The 16,866-nt window shown below is 37.7% G+C and overlaps 7 protein-coding genes across 7 annotated transcripts; 4 read left to right on the top strand and 3 right to left on the bottom strand.

Annotated features, from left to right (window-relative positions):
• Positions 1–123: 123 nt before the first annotated feature.
• BATDEDRAFT_91204 (uncharacterized protein) lies at positions 124–544 on the top strand (the record flags this gene model as incomplete). The annotated part of the gene is made up of 2 exons (XM_006681484.1): positions 124–273; positions 416–544. The coding sequence occupies 2 exons, from the start codon at positions 124–126 to the stop codon at positions 542–544; spliced, it is 279 nt and encodes a 92-aa protein (XP_006681547.1).
• Positions 545–1,907: 1,363 nt separating this feature from the next.
• Positions 1,908–2,676, bottom strand: BATDEDRAFT_37348 (uncharacterized protein). Its single transcript, XM_006681412.1, has one exon. It carries the CDS (start codon positions 2,630–2,632, stop codon positions 1,925–1,927), a length of 708 nt encoding a protein of 235 aa, XP_006681475.1. The 5' UTR covers positions 2,633–2,676; the 3' UTR covers positions 1,908–1,924.
• A 120-nt stretch (positions 2,677–2,796) lies between these two features.
• BATDEDRAFT_13575 (iron-sulfur cluster assembly protein CIA2) lies at positions 2,797–3,514 on the top strand (the record flags this gene model as incomplete). The annotated part of the gene is made up of 4 exons (XM_006681266.1): positions 2,797–2,935; positions 2,999–3,033; positions 3,114–3,330; positions 3,417–3,514. The coding sequence occupies 4 exons, from the start codon at positions 2,797–2,799 to the stop codon at positions 3,512–3,514; spliced, it is 489 nt and encodes a 162-aa protein (XP_006681329.1).
• Positions 3,515–3,859: 345 nt separating this feature from the next.
• Positions 3,860–5,151, top strand: BATDEDRAFT_37347 (uncharacterized protein). The gene has a single exon (XM_006681411.1). The coding sequence runs from the start codon at positions 3,943–3,945 to the stop codon at positions 5,128–5,130; it is 1,188 nt and encodes a 395-aa protein (XP_006681474.1). The 5' UTR covers positions 3,860–3,942; the 3' UTR covers positions 5,131–5,151.
• Positions 5,152–5,960: 809 nt separating this feature from the next.
• BATDEDRAFT_13502 (adrenodoxin) lies at positions 5,961–6,533 on the bottom strand (the record flags this gene model as incomplete). Its single annotated transcript, XM_006681256.1, has 3 exons — positions 5,961–6,063; positions 6,193–6,322; positions 6,434–6,533. Coding segments are annotated over 3 exons (333 nt in total), but the record flags the coding sequence as incomplete, so codon positions are not given.
• Positions 6,534–7,824: 1,291 nt separating this feature from the next.
• Positions 7,825–8,516, bottom strand: BATDEDRAFT_37346 (uncharacterized protein). Its single transcript, XM_006681410.1, has one exon. It carries the CDS (start codon positions 8,447–8,449, stop codon positions 7,925–7,927), a length of 525 nt encoding a protein of 174 aa, XP_006681473.1. The 5' UTR covers positions 8,450–8,516; the 3' UTR covers positions 7,825–7,924.
• A 6,768-nt stretch (positions 8,517–15,284) lies between these two features.
• BATDEDRAFT_35864 (uncharacterized protein) lies at positions 15,285–16,673 on the top strand. The gene is made up of 3 exons (XM_006681395.1): positions 15,285–15,953; positions 16,048–16,289; positions 16,387–16,673. The coding sequence occupies exons 1-3, from the start codon at positions 15,372–15,374 to the stop codon at positions 16,616–16,618; spliced, it is 1,056 nt and encodes a 351-aa protein (XP_006681458.1). The 5' UTR covers positions 15,285–15,371; the 3' UTR covers positions 16,619–16,673.
• Positions 16,674–16,866: the final 193 nt, after the last annotated feature.

Genomic DNA, 16,866 nt, shown 5'->3' with positions numbered 1-16,866 from the left:
CCATTTTACGTGAATACTCAAACAGCTTATCACGTGATATTAAATATGTCATTTACTATCAAAATGTCTGCAATCTGAATTTTCTTGGCAGCAGCCAGATTTTATCCAAACTATAAGCACAAGATGGCAGGTGTTTTGTTGAGCTCATTCACAATTCAAAGTGTACTGTCACCATTGGTTCAAAGACTTTTACCACAGGCTTTACTTGGTTGGGATTTTTTAGGAGGGTTCCTTCTTGCTACTCCAAAGAAACGCACCACACATCGCACAAAGGTATGTCAACGAACCTGATTCGGATACTGTTGGTTATTGTCAGTTTGAGTTACAGATCATAAATACATGATATAATCAGATCATGCTGTTTTAGATACACACGTATTAATAACTGTTTTGTGGATCATAATGTTGATAATAGAGAATAAAACTGGCACCCAAATGGCTCAAGCCCATGAAGAATATCCAGCAATGTCCAATTTGCGGAGCCGACAAACTAATTCACCATATTTGCCCAAAATGCTTGAAAACCTTGAAGCAAGCTCAGTAGCCATCTACATTAAAATACATTTCAGTTTATGAATATCGAAACGACACTTTTTTATCCATATAAGAGGATAAACCAAATATGACATTGTAATCCCTCCACTTGCGATTGAATTGCTTATTTGATGGTTATTTAAAGGGCTTTGGGTTGACAAATCTCGTTTAAAATTCAAGTGTTACATATGTCTTGGTTTTAAAGTCACTATTTTACAATTCTTTAAAATCTATTCAATCGTCGTTTGCCCAACCTTTAATGAATATATTGCTAATAGCCTACACGGCGAACAATTTATCGTAAACAAGCGTATTTGTCTAACTGATCAGCGCAATATTGCAGGTTTAAAACTAGCCATATAATGTATTTAATCGAGCATAATTGTAACAATATAGAACATTATTAAAAACGCAATAGCTCCATTCAACGCAAACTAAACAATCGGGTTTAGTTGAAAGTATAGACAAATCATTGAAAAATGAACATGCCAGTTTAAAGTTTAAAAGCTTGGGCCAAAACACTGGTTTGATTTAATTGGATTGCAGATCTGAGGTTATGGGCATCTGTGTGTTGTGCAGTGATGGTTTCTGAGGTTGTTGATACTTTACATAGTTTTCGGGATAACAATAGGTGAGAGAGTTTTTCTTGGTCGCCTTGCATGGGACATTAGCTGGTAAATGACAAAACATATCAGATCCAGCAGCTATATCTGTATTTTTAATTAGACATGATTAGGTTGCATGATCATGTTAAACTATTGTATAAACATCATACCAATGTCTTCGTAAGCCTGCGTTGACACTACTTTTGAGGTTTGTAATAAGCTTATACTTTCTGTCAGCATATTTTGAACCAACGCACTGATACGATCAAGTGCAACCTCTGGTGATTCTGGATCCAATTCTGCGGCATCTTGAATAGCTAACGTAGACGAAGAATCTACGCTAAGCTCTTCATTCTACAATCAAAATAAGATCATAGAATACAAAACAGGCATACAAAAAACAGGTTTAAAATTTTACAATAAACTATTTTAAAAACTATTTTGCACTAGAAAGCAAGTCATTACCAAAATAACAGCCAATGATTCAAGTTCATTGTTATTCAATACAGAGCTGGATTGGCAGTCAAAGTGATGGTATAAAACAGCCAGGAATTTCAGTAATGCATCAATAAAGAATTGATATACGCCAACAGATAAACAATCCAATTATGCAGTCAATTATTTCCATACAGTACCTTGCCATTTTTTTCTTGAGATGCTGAATCAAGATCGATTGTTGTCGAACTGTCCGTTCTAGTGCTGAGTTGATTGAAAAAAGCGAAGTGTTTGCAATTTCCAGATCCATAATCTAGAATGGCAAAGGGCGATGGATAAAGCATTTCAGTTTAGCCATTCAAATTTATTAAAAATCCAAGTGACCATTTTAGTCTTACTTTTCGAACGGCACGGTCGTGCGACTGGATACTCGAACTTTTTGGGGTTGGGTATTCTTGAAACTGTGAAGTCCATTGTGATGAGTGTCCTGTAATAGTTTTTGAAGAAGCTGATTGTTGTGAACCAGACAAATGACTAGTAGTTCGATTTGGAGTTGTACGAGAAGAGACATGATTTGAAGTAAGAACATGCACTGTGGCAAGGTTTTTTGAGGGCAAAGAAGGATAGATCAGTTTTTTGGTATATGGTGGTGGCGATCGTTGATGATTTCCGTGTGAAGAATGTAGATGGAGTGGTACTGGTGGAGAATGCACAGATGCAGGATTTAAAGCAGATCCAGTAATAGTAGAACGACCGTGTTTTTGAATAGTGTGAGCAGGCTGATTTATATGTATAGAGATGGGTAATGACTTTGAGGATAAACTCAATACAGAGTTTAAAGTAGATGGAGCCACCATTGGGACATCTGCTCTATTTGACGACTGTCGAGTTCGATTCTTGGATATCACCACAGCGGTAGAGTTGCTGTTTTTACGACTGTTGACAGCGACAGTAGAGCTGCTGCTCGCAAAAGAGCCCGAGTCGGACAGAGAAATATCAGCAGCATCCCTTTTGCTGTGAGTTTTTGAGTTCTTGTAGTATATAGCAGTTGATTTCATTTGGTAACAATACTATAAGAAACCAGAGCATCCGGCAAGTGTTCTAATCTGCCACGTCAATTCAAGTCGGCAAACCGCCACATTCGCAGACGCGGCCATTTAATCAGTGTCCTCAGGAAATTGCTTGTTGTTTTGTCAACAAACAATTTGAATTCACCGTCAAAATGCTCATCAATGCCAACCCAGTTGTCTATGACACTCCACAGTCTTCTAGGAACCACCACAGCGATTTATTGCATCCTGAGAATGACATGGACTTTGATGATTCTATAGTTGAAACTATTGACGCTGAAGAGATATTTGGTACTGATTGTTTCTTGATTGCATTGGTTTGTATGTCATGTTTGACTGACTTGTTGTATTTAGAGTTGATTCGGAATATTAATGATCCAGAACATCCGGTATTGTGCCATTCACTTGAAAAATAATACGCAATATACTTTACAAATCTGACACTGTAACGGATGTCATGGTTATTTAGCTTACATTGGAGCAGCTTAATGTTGCCCGTCAGGATCTAGTTACTGTCACTAATAACACAAACTCTATATTGGTTCGTTTTACTCCAACCATTCCACACTGCTCAATGGCTACATTGATTGGTCTTTGCATTCGGGTCAGGCTGCTTCGTTCTCTCCCTTCAAAATTCAAGGTTGATATTATTGTCACTGAAGGAACTCATCAATCAGAAATGGCGGGTACGACAAAATAACTTTCGATACAATCATTCATGTGCATCTTTTGTTCAAGCTTATCATGCTGACTTTATAGTTGATTGATATAGTCAACAAACAGCTTAATGACAAGGAACGAGTAGCTGCAGCACTGGAAAACAAACATCTTTTGGAAGTTGTTAATCAGGTAGCGTTTGAATATTTGTAACATTGACGTTGTGCTTCATGCATCTCATTTTTATGATATTTTTAGTGTTTAAAAACTGCGATTCGAGTGCAATAGTGATAAAGCGTCTCATTGTATTCATGTAAAATGGGACACTAAATAAGAGTGTATAATAAACTGCCAGTCTCATGACATGATAATTATCACCAAATTTACCAGACATAACTGCCATCTGAACTCATTAACAAGGCCCATCTTACCTGATGATTGGCATGTATAGTGGCATTCCCGAGACATGCAATCTTTGTTGAATTAAAACCGAGCATTCAGCCATTGTTGATTCCAAAACTAGTCGCCAAATAAATACAAAAAATATTCCATTTTGCGTGAATACAGTGGTGGAATGGGATTTTCTGCTCGACTTTTCCGCATCTCTTTTCGATATTATTGATAGCTTGACAGATCACACTATGATGTCATTTAAAACTTTGATAGAAAGAGGATCCCATATACACAAGCCATTTAAATCTATGCATAATGTACCTGTTCAGCGGATTTCATTCAATGCGTCCAACTCTGTTCATTTGAACTCATTTTCCATGATTCAATCCATCAGAAACTTGAGTTGTCCAGCTGTACCCAGAAAACTAAACGTGGCCATGGTTTCTCGACTACGCAAGGAAACACAATGCGCTCTCTCCAAAGCCAAAGATGCATTGGTTGCTATCAAGGCAGAGATTCATCCTGGAACCGATCAGCAAATATACGATGACGCACTTGCATGGCTTCACAAGGACATGGCCGAAAGCGGTGCCAAAAAGGCAGCCAAGGTCAGCAATCGAGTTACTGCAGAAGGTCTTGTTGGTGTGTTTTGCGATCCTCGCTACGGTCGTCATGCAGCCATGGTGGAAATCAATTCAGAAACTGATTTTGTTTCCAAATCTGAGCTTTTCAGCAAACTTGTAGAAAGTGTAGGTTTGACTGTAGCCCAATCTCCTGAGATTCGATCTACTATTGATGAATCAAAGCTCCACGCATCTCCTATACATGAGATTGACCGATCGATGATTCTCCAATCCAGTATGGTTGCGTCCGACACTTTGTCTATTCAAACTGCGTTTGCAGACGTTATTGGAAAGCTCGGAGAAAACCTGCAGTTGCGTCGCGCATTGCTTGCTCTTCAGCCATTCAACTCGACCCATATCACATCAGATCATCAACAACGAGTGTTTGGGGTATATGCTCACGCCGCTGAAAAAACCAAAATTGCTGGGCTTGGCAAGTTTGCTGCAGTTGTATCGCTTACTTCGGCAGAACCAAAAGTTGATTTGGCTGAATCCCAAATTCTGCGTATGGCTATATTTGCCAATAAGCTGGCACAACATATCACCGGATTTTCTCCCACATCTATCTATGCCACTCCTTTTCACACTGACAACAACAGCCAAGAAATCCCTGCTACATCTTCAGAGGGCGTGCTCATGACCCAACAATTCCTATTTGGCGGTGGTACTGTACTTGAGGTTTTAAATGCTTTTTCTAAAGAAATCAAGGCCAAAATTGTTGTTGAAGCCTTCACTCGATATGCTTGTGGAGAAGGGATTGAAAAAAAACCAGATAATTTTGTAGATGAAGTAATGAAACAAGCTTCACAATAAATAAATTAAACTTTGGTTGATATTACTAAATATATAAATACTGATTGATTGATAGCTGATGATGTTGGCTTTGAACAGTGTACCTTCTGCTCATTCTTGTATTAAAAACTGGACAAATGTTGACATTACTGTTTCAATATTCCTGAACCGTGCAATCTGTTTTTTAGAACGCGACGTATCTGTGATTCCAAGACAACATATATGGATTTGTAGAGTTGTACTGACAGCATCAAACCATCCAAACCCTCGATATCTGGCTTGCAATGTATAAATGCAAGTTTAAACTTGGTATCGTACAATACATGGCTATGTCAACAGTGAAAAAGGAGCAACATTCAAAAAACAATCTCGATCAAAACTGTAGCTCAATGTTGTGTGCAACATATCAAGATCGTTGTGTTTGGAGACTGATTGACAAATCAACAAACGCTACAGTATTGCAAGACTTGTTAAACAATCACATTGATAAAGTGTTTCCAAACACACATCTTATTTTGAACAATATCCCGTTTTACAAGTACAAACTCTTGTTTGTCATGGTTTGCCAACTGTTCAACACAGTAGCATGGCAAAGCATGCAAGTTTATTGCACAGCTCCATATTGTCCATGATTAAACCCTGTCGAAAATTGCTCGAGCATAATAAAGAATGAATCGGTTGAGAAATTCCAAGCACACAACTCAACATGTGTATGGAGACGGTAGATTTTAATAGAAAAGTGTAACGAATATTCAACTATTGTTTATTATCGAGCAAAATAAAAGTTTAAACCGCAGAATGAATACAAAAATGTTTCATTTTATGTGAACACATTTAAAAGAGTGGTGGGTTCAATGCATTTTCGCCTGCTGCACGTTTCGTGTTGCTCGTGGAATTTGAACAACAATGCCGTCTAAATCTTTGGTGACATGGATCTGGCATCCAAGGCGAGACCTATATGCCCATAAACAGAAATCAGAAACCATAACTGAAAATGTAATGCTTGAATGGTATATTCTATGCATCTGACTTCAGCTTCACTTGTTAAAGATCTAAACTACAGTTACAGTCAAATAAATATACCTTTCAGTGAGTCCAAATGCAAGATCCAGCATATCGTTTTCTTCATCTGATGGTTCAGACAACTTATCATAATATTCTTGATCTACAACGACATGGCAGGTGGAACATGCAAGAGATCCTTCACATGCACCTGAATATAAAACAGAAATATAGTATTAGTCAAATCAATTCACAGGTTTAGTAAAAATTAGATTTCATCAACAAATAGCCTGCACATTTGTGGTAGGAATTGAAAAAATACCTTCAAGATCAATGCCATTGGCATGTGCCAATTCCAAAAGATTAGTACCATCTTTGGCCTCTACAGTAATTTTTTCATTATCTGAAGTGATATAGGTGACAGAGTAACTGACCCAAAAAAATTAAACAAATTAGCGCCAATACTAGGGTTCGATGTATGTTGAAACTATGATGCAACATTGTTACCCTGTGCCTGGCGCTGGACGTTCAACTGATCCATGTCGATCAACTGAACAGGAAAATTAATGATCAAATTCCATCGAGTTTTATAAAAATTAGTATTATACTATTTGACCAGACATGAATGTTAGATTACAGCAGTATCCACGTGAAATGGAATAATGAATAACAGTATAATAAACTGCCATTATTTTTAAATAATTGGTTCAATTTACTGGACAACATTGTGTCCTCTGCTCATTCTTGTATAAACCAACTGAGCAAATGTCCACATCACAGTTCCAGTGCATTCTACTTGTTCAATCGCAACTCTTTTTTCCTACACAAACATTACAAGTAAACGTTGGATAATCAGCACGGAAACAGCAATTGCATTCCCGAGTGCAGTCTTTGTTCACTTGAATTAAAACACAAACGTAGCTGTGATTTTAGAATACAACAATAAGTTTGTAAAAGTTTGTTTGACAATAAACGAACCCAATATATGGATTGGAATGGGTAAATCTGGTGATCGTACAATGCATGACTACCAAATGAGGATGGTTTCAGCTCAAGATTAGTTTGTATTATATGATGAACAATGCGTTTCAAACAATTGAGAATGCCTATTCGGGTCAGTTTCTAACAAATGCAACAAATATTCAACTATTTCTATTCCAAAATAGTCACTGCAATACAAGTGTTCCATTTTACGTGAATACGGCTGTAATATATGATGATCGTAGTAGAAATTACCAGCAGAGGCATGCAGACATCGGTGTTGCTGCAAACCAAATGATGAAATATGAAGTAGCTGACGGAAAACAACGGATGAAAAGGCTCTTTGAGTAGGAAAACTGGCCGGGATTATCAGTCTAGTGACATGAAAACTGTTTCTCAAACGAGATGAAATGAGGCCTCGAAGCATTAGTGTGAATTGTTCGGGTTTACGGCTAAAGATAAAAGGAACGAAACTGCAGAAAAAATTATTTCAATTTGAATTTGAAACCATTTGGATAACATTGACCAAGCGGTAACGCAGATCTTCAACAGACTGGTCATGCCAATCAAGTCAGATTGTCGTTGTGTTACAGAAGATATAATCAATGGCTGATTCTGTTATTCAAATCAGTAAATGAACAATTTAGTCAATATTTGTAAAACAAGATTGATGATAATCTAATTGATATCCATTTTCATGCCCTTTATCACCAATTGTAACAGATTGAGAGTAATGGTTGAATAAAAACAGTTTATTCAAAGAAATTCAAGGAAATAGTGAGTGTATCTGTGTCACACAACTCTATTGAATAAATGTTCTTTCCCATCACATTCAAGCTTCCTGATCATCACCTTGTTTTGGATAACTTGATCCCCTTTCTCTACTCTGTCTTGTACCACCTCTTCGTCCATGGCCTTGTCTTTGATAGCCACCGCGACCACGTCCAAGCATAGCTTGATCACTATCGTTTGGGTCGTGTTCTTGTCGTTCATAGGATTTTTTACCTCGATAGCCGCCACGGCCACGGCCACGTCCAAACGTAGCTTGATCATTACCGTTTGGATCATACTCTTGTCGTCCATAAGATTTCTTATTTTGATAATCAGCTGATGTGATAGGTTCAGTAGAGTTGGAAACTGCAGACACATTTGATAATGAGCTGTGCTTATCTTGTACGACAAACGAATGATGGGTCGAGTTGTCGTTTTCCCTACGGTATCCTCTTCCCCTCGATCCTCGACCATGCTCCCGACCTTGATATCTACCACGCCCATGATCACTCGGTACGCTAGATCGACTTATGTTTGGTTGATTCAAATTTAAATCGTTGGCAGTATTATTATTATCCAACTCCATCGAGGTAGAGTTGGTAAAATCACTCCCAGGCTCGTTACTATTCTGGCAGGTTGAGTTTCGCAGTATTTGCTTCAACTGGGCAGTCGCCTCTTCATTGGAAACGTCTTCTGACTGAGCTGAATGCCATGCTTGCATTGGTGGGGGATGCTGGTAAGGACCGTGCATTAGTTGAGGAGTAGGTTGGGAATACATATATTGCTGAGGAATCATATTTCCATACTGATCATAAGCTACCGGGATACACTGAGGTGGAGGCATTTGCTGCCAATATCCAGGGTGATAGTTTGGATTATAGCTTGGAATCATCGGAGTCTGCTCTTGCTGAGGAGTGATGTGCAAAATATTCATGAGAGAATTCGACATCTCCTGATATTGATCGTGTCCGTTTTCAACTGCATCACCGGGTGCTGGTATGACGCTTTCGGCCAATGGGCTGGGAAAAGTATTTTCATTGGGTAAATGCTGGGGTACGTGCTGCTGTTGATGATAAACGCGCTGATCAGAATGAGTCGTCTGAGGCTTATAGTGATGTTGCGATTTATTTAATGCAGGCTTGACAGATTGCTGAGGCACAGTGGAATGCAATCTGGCATCTGAAGAAAAATTAGATACAGTTGATTGACCTTTTGCAGGTCGAGCCAAGATTGTAGGTGCTCGATTCCACGATGAAGGCAATGGTGCATTGGATGTAGAAACAGGTCGAAATGGTGTATTTTTTGGACGTTCTGTCGAGTCAGGTTTGGGTGGTGGCTGATGAGTAGTCAAATTAAGGCACGCCCATTTATGGACAATAATTCCATGTTCTTTTTTACAGCGGCCATCGAGATCGGTCGCAATCATATTTGGAAGATCCAGTAAAATATCTATGAAATCACCTTCAAAACCCACAACAGTTCCTTTAGCACCAACAGGAATGCCACCCTCTTCGATCGTAAACTTGACGCGATCTCCTAGCTCAAACTTTTGATGCAACAGTCGAAACTTTGAATGAGAGGGACTTAAAATATGCTGTAAAATATCGCATTTAAAAAATTGGATTATCAATCATAAACTAGCAATGACTTGAGCACAAGCATCTCAAACTTACAAAACGAGGAATCGCTTGGATAGGAAGAATATTTGTTTCAACTGGACCATTGAGTTGATGGCTCAATTCCTTTTGAATTTTATCAATAGTATTCTACACCACATGTCAGTCATCACAGTATATTTTCTACGCCAATAATATACAGCATTTCAACTTACTTTTTTAAGCGAATTTGCTGTCAATGATACGTGTACTAAACCTTTGATGTTTTTTTCATGAAGCCATTGTTTCAAAGCAGACATCCTTGCCGCTGCAATCTTTGAAGGAAACACATCAATGTCTTTAAAGTAATCATTGCTGTTCATCTTGCGATCAAGATAAGTAAAAAGTTCTGGAAATAGCGACTGTAAAAAAGCAAAAAGGTATGAAATGAATATTGCAAAATAGTCTGCCACAAAAGTCAAAAAACGCAAGTATACCTTGTATTCAGTAATCAAATCAATAACAATCTTGGAGTACTCCCATCCTTGCTGTGATTTACGGCTATATCCAAGCACCTTTTTGCTGCGAGATTCGAATTTGAGATTCAGTCCCACGTTGAAGCGCTGATTAGACTCATTTAAAAGAATGAAAAGACTAGTACAAATTTTGGAAATACTCAGAGATGTTATTCCAAGTTGTTTTCCAATTTTCCATCCTGGTACATATTGCTCTGATTCTTCTTCTTTAGCAATAATATTTTTTAAAAGAGTGTGGCTAGCAGTGTGGCAGATCTTCAGCACAAAGATTAGTCAGTCATTCAGACTAAAAGTTAAAACGACGCACATGTCATAAATATACTGTTACCTCTGCAAGAACATCTACAGTTTCATTTTGAAGATGGTGCCCATTAACCTTACAGGTAACGCCATAATGGCTTGGTGTAAGAAGAAATACAGTCGAGCCCAAAGGAAACTCCACGTCAATAGCAGGTGCAGGTTTGTTCTATTTGAATTTTAAAAAAGAAATATTTTAAGCAGCAGCAAATTAATAAAATAAGCAACAGATTTAAAGCAGTTGGCTAAATTACCTTGTAGCGAGGATCTTCGTATTTACGGTCTACAACAATTGTCTGAAGAGCCTGATCATGCAGTTTTTCTGAAAACTGCTTGACAAAAGAGCCATCATGCAAAAGCTTCATTCCTACAGCACACGTCCAAACAGTTGGTAAAAATGGTTTGATAAATATAGCAAAAAAGATCTTGCAGACTTTTAGCAATTCAATTCAATTTGCCTATACCTTGTAAGGGCCTGACATGCACAATCGTTTCTATTGGTCCAATAATTGTACCACATTTCGTGCTATACATGTCTTCAATGGTCTTGCTTGCCTTCATAAAACGATCAATGCTAGCTTGGGTGTTGGGATTCTTGACAACATCCACACGGCCAGCAACTTCATTAATTGAATAAACAAAATCAGTGTCTGAAATGGAAACAACTAGAGCTTCTTGTAAAAATGGCCAATCTAAGTATTAAATTGCAAGCATGTTAGAATGGCTAGTAAATGCCGCGACTCCTATAGCTTGAAATGACTATTTTAATATACTTGCTTGTAAAAACATTCTGTCCAATCAATGCACGAGCCACCATTTCCCTGGATTGGTCTTCAATGGGGTTTTTGAGAGTAATAGTCATGCTCTTGTTTCTGATGAGCAAAAAAGTTTACCATATTAGCAAGACGTCCAATTTATATTTTAGCTCCAAATTTGAATAAAGAATTAAAGTTGTAAGCAGTGATTCAGTCATTAAAATGCATACTTGGTTTTTGAATTAAATATAGAAACATCGTGAAAGGCTAAAGTTCCAGTATACGGGATTGTATTTAACGAAGGAAACCCAGGGAGTAAATTTTCCCCAGTGAACGCACCGGGGCAAAGAGCATGCAAAAACCCGGTCTTGCTAACAGAAGGGAGAATGAACTCTTTCATTTCTGTTTTGCAGAATTGAATGTCTTTAATTTTCATCAAATCACTATCAGTATCTTTGAAATATCATCTATTCAAGTATATATGCCGACAAGACTCATCAAACTTTACACATACCAGAATGTATAGACGAAAGCGGAGACTTGTAAACTTGTGGTACTTGAAGATCGTTATAGCAAAACGAAAAAGGGCAGCCAAACGAATTGCGAGCCTTTTCATCCTTTGTAAGCTGTTTATAACGTGCTATTGTAATATTATGTTATTAATGTAGACTATAGCCTGTGTTTTGCATAAAAGTAGTCATATAATACATACGCCGTATAGCAGCCAACAGTCGTTTTTCATCAATAAACGGGATTTTAACAATGGCTTCCCAGTCCGACTTTTTTCCTGTCATATCCAATTCAAACTCGCTTGGATAAAAATCAATGATGGGAGAGTTGGCATCTACAAGCAAATCCTAACATAGCAAAGTAGCATTGAAAAACAAATCAAGGTTACACACATTGAAAATTGATTCTAATAGTTGATTGGCTAAAGATTATTTTGCAGACAAATCACTTACTTGAAAAACTGGAGGAATTTGCTGTCTACTGAGAGCAGGTAAAACCCCCATAAGCTGTTCAAATGGAAAAAATGGTACTCCGATATCAAATTGAAGTTTGATTTCCGATATATCGACAAGATCTGGCAATGTTTAAAAATAAACTAGTCAAACACAAAATAGTACAATAAACACAACTCAATAATATCACAGCAACACACCATCAATCATTGGAGCAAAGTGATACGGGAAAAACCATCCCCACGATTGTACTCCTTGGTAGTAGTAAGATAAAACCCATTGTAAACCTGTCACGTAGTGCGCAACAACTTCCTTTCGTTTCTCTGGCTGTGTAAAGCTAGGACCAAATCGTTCCTAAAAATACAATATGTAAATAAAATGAATATGTAGACTATCGTTATACCGATTGATTGCTGCAACATATACACCTACTGTATAATACAGGCTTTTATGATCCGAATAAGCAAGTAGCACCTGAGCTTCCAAATCCTCTGCGGTTTTGTTTGATTCTGAATCTGTATGAACGTTAGAAGTAATGTATTTTTTAAACACACGCATACGAGCGTTGAAACTTTCTTGATCATCAATGTCTTCGTCATCTGACCAGTTGAGCGTAATGAAATGCAGTACAGATCCATCCTCGGCATCCTCGGCATCTAGCGAAAATTGCAAGCCAAGTTCACGAGCAAAATCAAACACAAACGCACGAGTAGTTTGTGAATAGGAAGTCACATCGAGTGCCAAGCCATCCGCAGATTTTTGATCAAGAACAAAATCGCGGATTTGAACAACAAAGTCGTGCTGTTCCTTGGTAATTGATAAAGTAGTGGCAGCCCTATGAGATCTAGAATTCTTTTTTGAAGAAGTGACTGGCATGCTATCGCTATTTGCAGCTTTAAACTTTTCAAAGTCCATTTTACGAAGCTCGTCAAAAAGAGTTTGACAACGCTTTAGGTCAATAATGCCATGGTTGTTGATATATCCATCCGACTTGACAAGTATTTGCTTATAGGCATCGAATAATAAAGGAAGTGCACCATCATTAATGTGCATATCAGGTAGACTTGGTAAAAAATCATTTCCAATGAAAAACCCTAAAAGGATAAAGTCATCGATAATGCGTTCAAAATCATACTCAAATGGAAGAACATTTTTAAGAGAGTTGAATTCAAGATCAAGATACTCTCGAAACAAGGATAGGTGGAGTAGAAAAAACGTGATGGACTCGGGATGGCTGGGAGTGCTAGAGTGTTTTTTGCGTCCAAATGTCACTTCTTCTCGTAAAAGAGAAAAATGCGGCTCATGACTTAATAAACCAAGCATCATCAGATCAGCGTCAAGCCCATAAAGACAATGACGCAAATTGGGTTGGTAATCTGGACAAGATTTTGAGGTTCGAATATACTCCATAATCTTATGTTCTCCTTCACCAGGCACGTCATGTCCAGAGAAAACCACTTGCACATGGCGCCAAGCTCCATCCTCGGAAATTTTTTTGCTGAGAAAATACTTTAGCTGCTCTTGCAGTCGACTCATAAACGGAGTCCCTATTACCAAAGCATGCACAAGTTGAAATTTTTAGTTCAAGGGTCGAGTCAAACTACATGATGGTTTCGGCATGTAAAGCAAGAATAGATACCTGGAGTAATACAGTTACTATCAAAAGGAGGTTCAGATGGAAGTTCGTGATTATTTCGAATGGCTTCATCCATTTTAAGCTTTGCATCGTAAGCAGATCTAAAGCGACGAGAGCGTTGCTGGTTCATCTTGGCACGAGGTGCGACACCATCCACAGCTAAAAAGAACAGCTTTTTGGGGCGAATGGTGGTAAAAATATGATTGATATAAGTAAAGATGGCCAAAAATATCTGGGTTTCAGTGATGCGGAACGAGGCATCGTCGTCGTTTGGATGCGAGCAGTTGTGAATAATTCCATTCATATCCAAGTAGAGATTGTCTAACATGGTTTAAAATAAGATTTGCGACCCATTACACAATACAAGTGTCAGTTGTTGATATGATGCGACCAGTTGACCACAAATCGTTTTATAGCAAGCAAGACTATGGATATCCAAACCATAAGTGATTTTACAAACCAAATTCTGGAATTCGCTTCTCTTGGATGATTTCGCTGCATAACGGATAGCGTTCGCTGATCCAACGAAAGAACTAAGTTGGACATGACGGAGTCAGTATAACTAGGGATGAAAAGTCAGACATACAGGCTATAAGAAAGTTTAAGTAGAAGAGTAATCCAGCTTCTTAGTGATAGTAACGCTCTAGTCAAGGAATGCATGAACCAATACATCTTGACACCATCAAAAGTTGATATCAACAGCTGATTACATGTTTAAAACTACATAGATAGCAGCCAAGTAAAACATATAGATTCCAGTAGATAAAAGAAATATCTAGCCAGTTTGAACAAGGTCTAACCTTTGGAACACCCATGACGTTCTTTACCAACTCAACAATCTGATGGTTGAAAGGAAAACTGCAAAATCCATCAGTCAGTCACTTGAATTTGAATACAATTGCAGATTGATGGTTTGCTTGCACCATTTATATGATCTGCTTATAGCAAGTTTTTTATTTCTTGTTCGATCCATCTTGGTCAATGTCACTGCGTGTCGCTTGTACTCTGTTAATCTGGAATACGTTATGAACCAGAAACTCCTAATCACGCTCAACACTAATATCAGCTCATCTACAACTCTTCATTCATACATTACAACATTAAACTAATGGCATGCAGAGTCGCATTCCTAGTATGATGATTTGTGTTTACTTGAATTAGGACGCGAGTGTATGATACAACAGTAATGAGTTCCTTGATAACAGTCAAATTAGTACTTGGATTATAAATTTGATGATTGTACAATGTATGACTACCAAATGTGGATAGTTTTACTTTAAAACTATATTTTGTATTATATCATGAATGTGTTTGTTGAATTGAAATAGTCAATGTATAAATATCTAAACACTGTTTATTCTAAAAGCCATTGCAAGATGAATACAAAAGTATTCTATTTTACGTGACTAATTTAATCTGTTACAGTTGGTGATAAAGGACATGAAAATGGATATCAATCAGATTATCATCAATCTTGTTTTACAAATATTGACTAAATTGTTCATTTACTGATTTGAATAACAGAATCAGCCATTGATTATATCTTCTGTAACACAACGACAATCTGACTTGATTGGCACGACCAGTCTGTTGAAGATCTGCGTTACCGCTTGGTCAATGTTATCCAAATGGTTTCAAATTCAAATTGAAATATATTCTTTTGCGTTCTCATCCTTTTTGTCTTCAGCTGCAGACATTAGACTCCTGTTCGGACACTACATATCAGGATGATTCATAATCAACACCCTCATCCATCCCATACCCACTTAAACACTCATGTTACCACTAATCACCATTTGCAAGTGGAACATTCGCCATTACAAACTTCTGGGCCATATCCGCTCAAAGATAACTCTCAAACCCAGCAAAATCCACTCGACTTTACCTCAACCTCACAACCTACTGGTATAGGTTATCACAATCCTACCTCTTTTATCCAAACCAACACTTTCAGGCCATCTAAGCTCAAACAAATTAACCCACACAAAGTCATTGATCCACGTACACGAGCAAAACTTGGTCTGGATCCACAGCAAACTAGCAATGCCATTCCAAAAGGACTTGCTCATGATAAAAACAATACTCATGCCACCCCATGGGCATCTGCTCACTTGCTTCCTCAGTATCCAAGCAAGGCTGCTGCTTCATCTCAAATTTTGGACCATCCAACATTGCATTCATCACGTCTAATTCAATTACAGATGAAGGCCGTTTCCCAACACATGTTTGATCCTGTTCAAGCCATGGCAACAGTAATCTTGGATGCGCCTGACGATACCCGAGAAATTATGCGCAGGATTACTTCCAAAGTAAGCAACTGACATGACCAATGTGTAAATATTTGAGTGTGCTTTCGTTGGCTAGAATATTGCAACACATCTAATCCATTCATTGAATTGCAAGTCCTTGAATTCAAGCTTAAAATCAACACAGTATTCAAATTTGGTTCAAATCAACAACTCGAGCAATTTGAAAAAAGAAACCAATGAAAATAGCTGTAACGATTTACATTTGGATTCTGGCTCTATCTACAAATCTCGAGACCATGGTAATATAATCCAAACTAAAAAAATTCCTAGAGCTAAAAAAGCTGTAAATAAAACGTGGCTGGCCTCCATGGATAAAAATCCAAATGCATCAGATTTGTAAGTATCTACACGGCATGTGTTCAAAATTGTTTGATATTATCTGATACGCTTGAATTGCTAACCCTGTTTAATATCCAATCAATCAACTACATAGTAAGCCCGCTCACTTGGAAGTGGATACAATATCGCTTCCATATCCTGAATTGAGAGACAATCCATTTTTACTGCCACTAACTAATGAATATGTTAAACCCGTCATTGCTTCGATGGATGTTAATTTAGAAGATTATCGACTTTCAAAATTACTTGCCAAACCAGTTTGGTTTAGTGATTTTGATTTGAACCTACACAAGCCACAACAGCCAGATTTATCATCTGTGCCTTAAATTTGTATACTCTGACACGACGAATACTTATAATAAAGATGCAGCCATGATAATCAACGTGTCTGCTGAATTCTTTACACTATTTAAAGCTGATTTGAACTAGATTTGAAAAGTATGTCTTTTATCTGATCATACGCAGTTTATTTTTTAATTTGAAATTGGATGTTGTCATTACATCTATGATTCCGTCAAATTGACATTCTCACCACTGTAAATGTAAAAACTCATGGCTTTGTTAGTAGCTTATC

The sequence above is a fragment of the Batrachochytrium dendrobatidis genome (assembly GCF_000203795.2).
Source record: "Batrachochytrium dendrobatidis JAM81 unplaced genomic scaffold BATDEscaffold_12, whole genome shotgun sequence".
NCBI lineage: Eukaryota > Fungi > Chytridiomycota > Chytridiomycetes > Rhizophydiales > Batrachochytrium > Batrachochytrium dendrobatidis.
The sequence above is the reverse complement of the archived record's forward strand: the minus strand, read 5'-3'. Positions and strand labels throughout refer to the sequence as shown.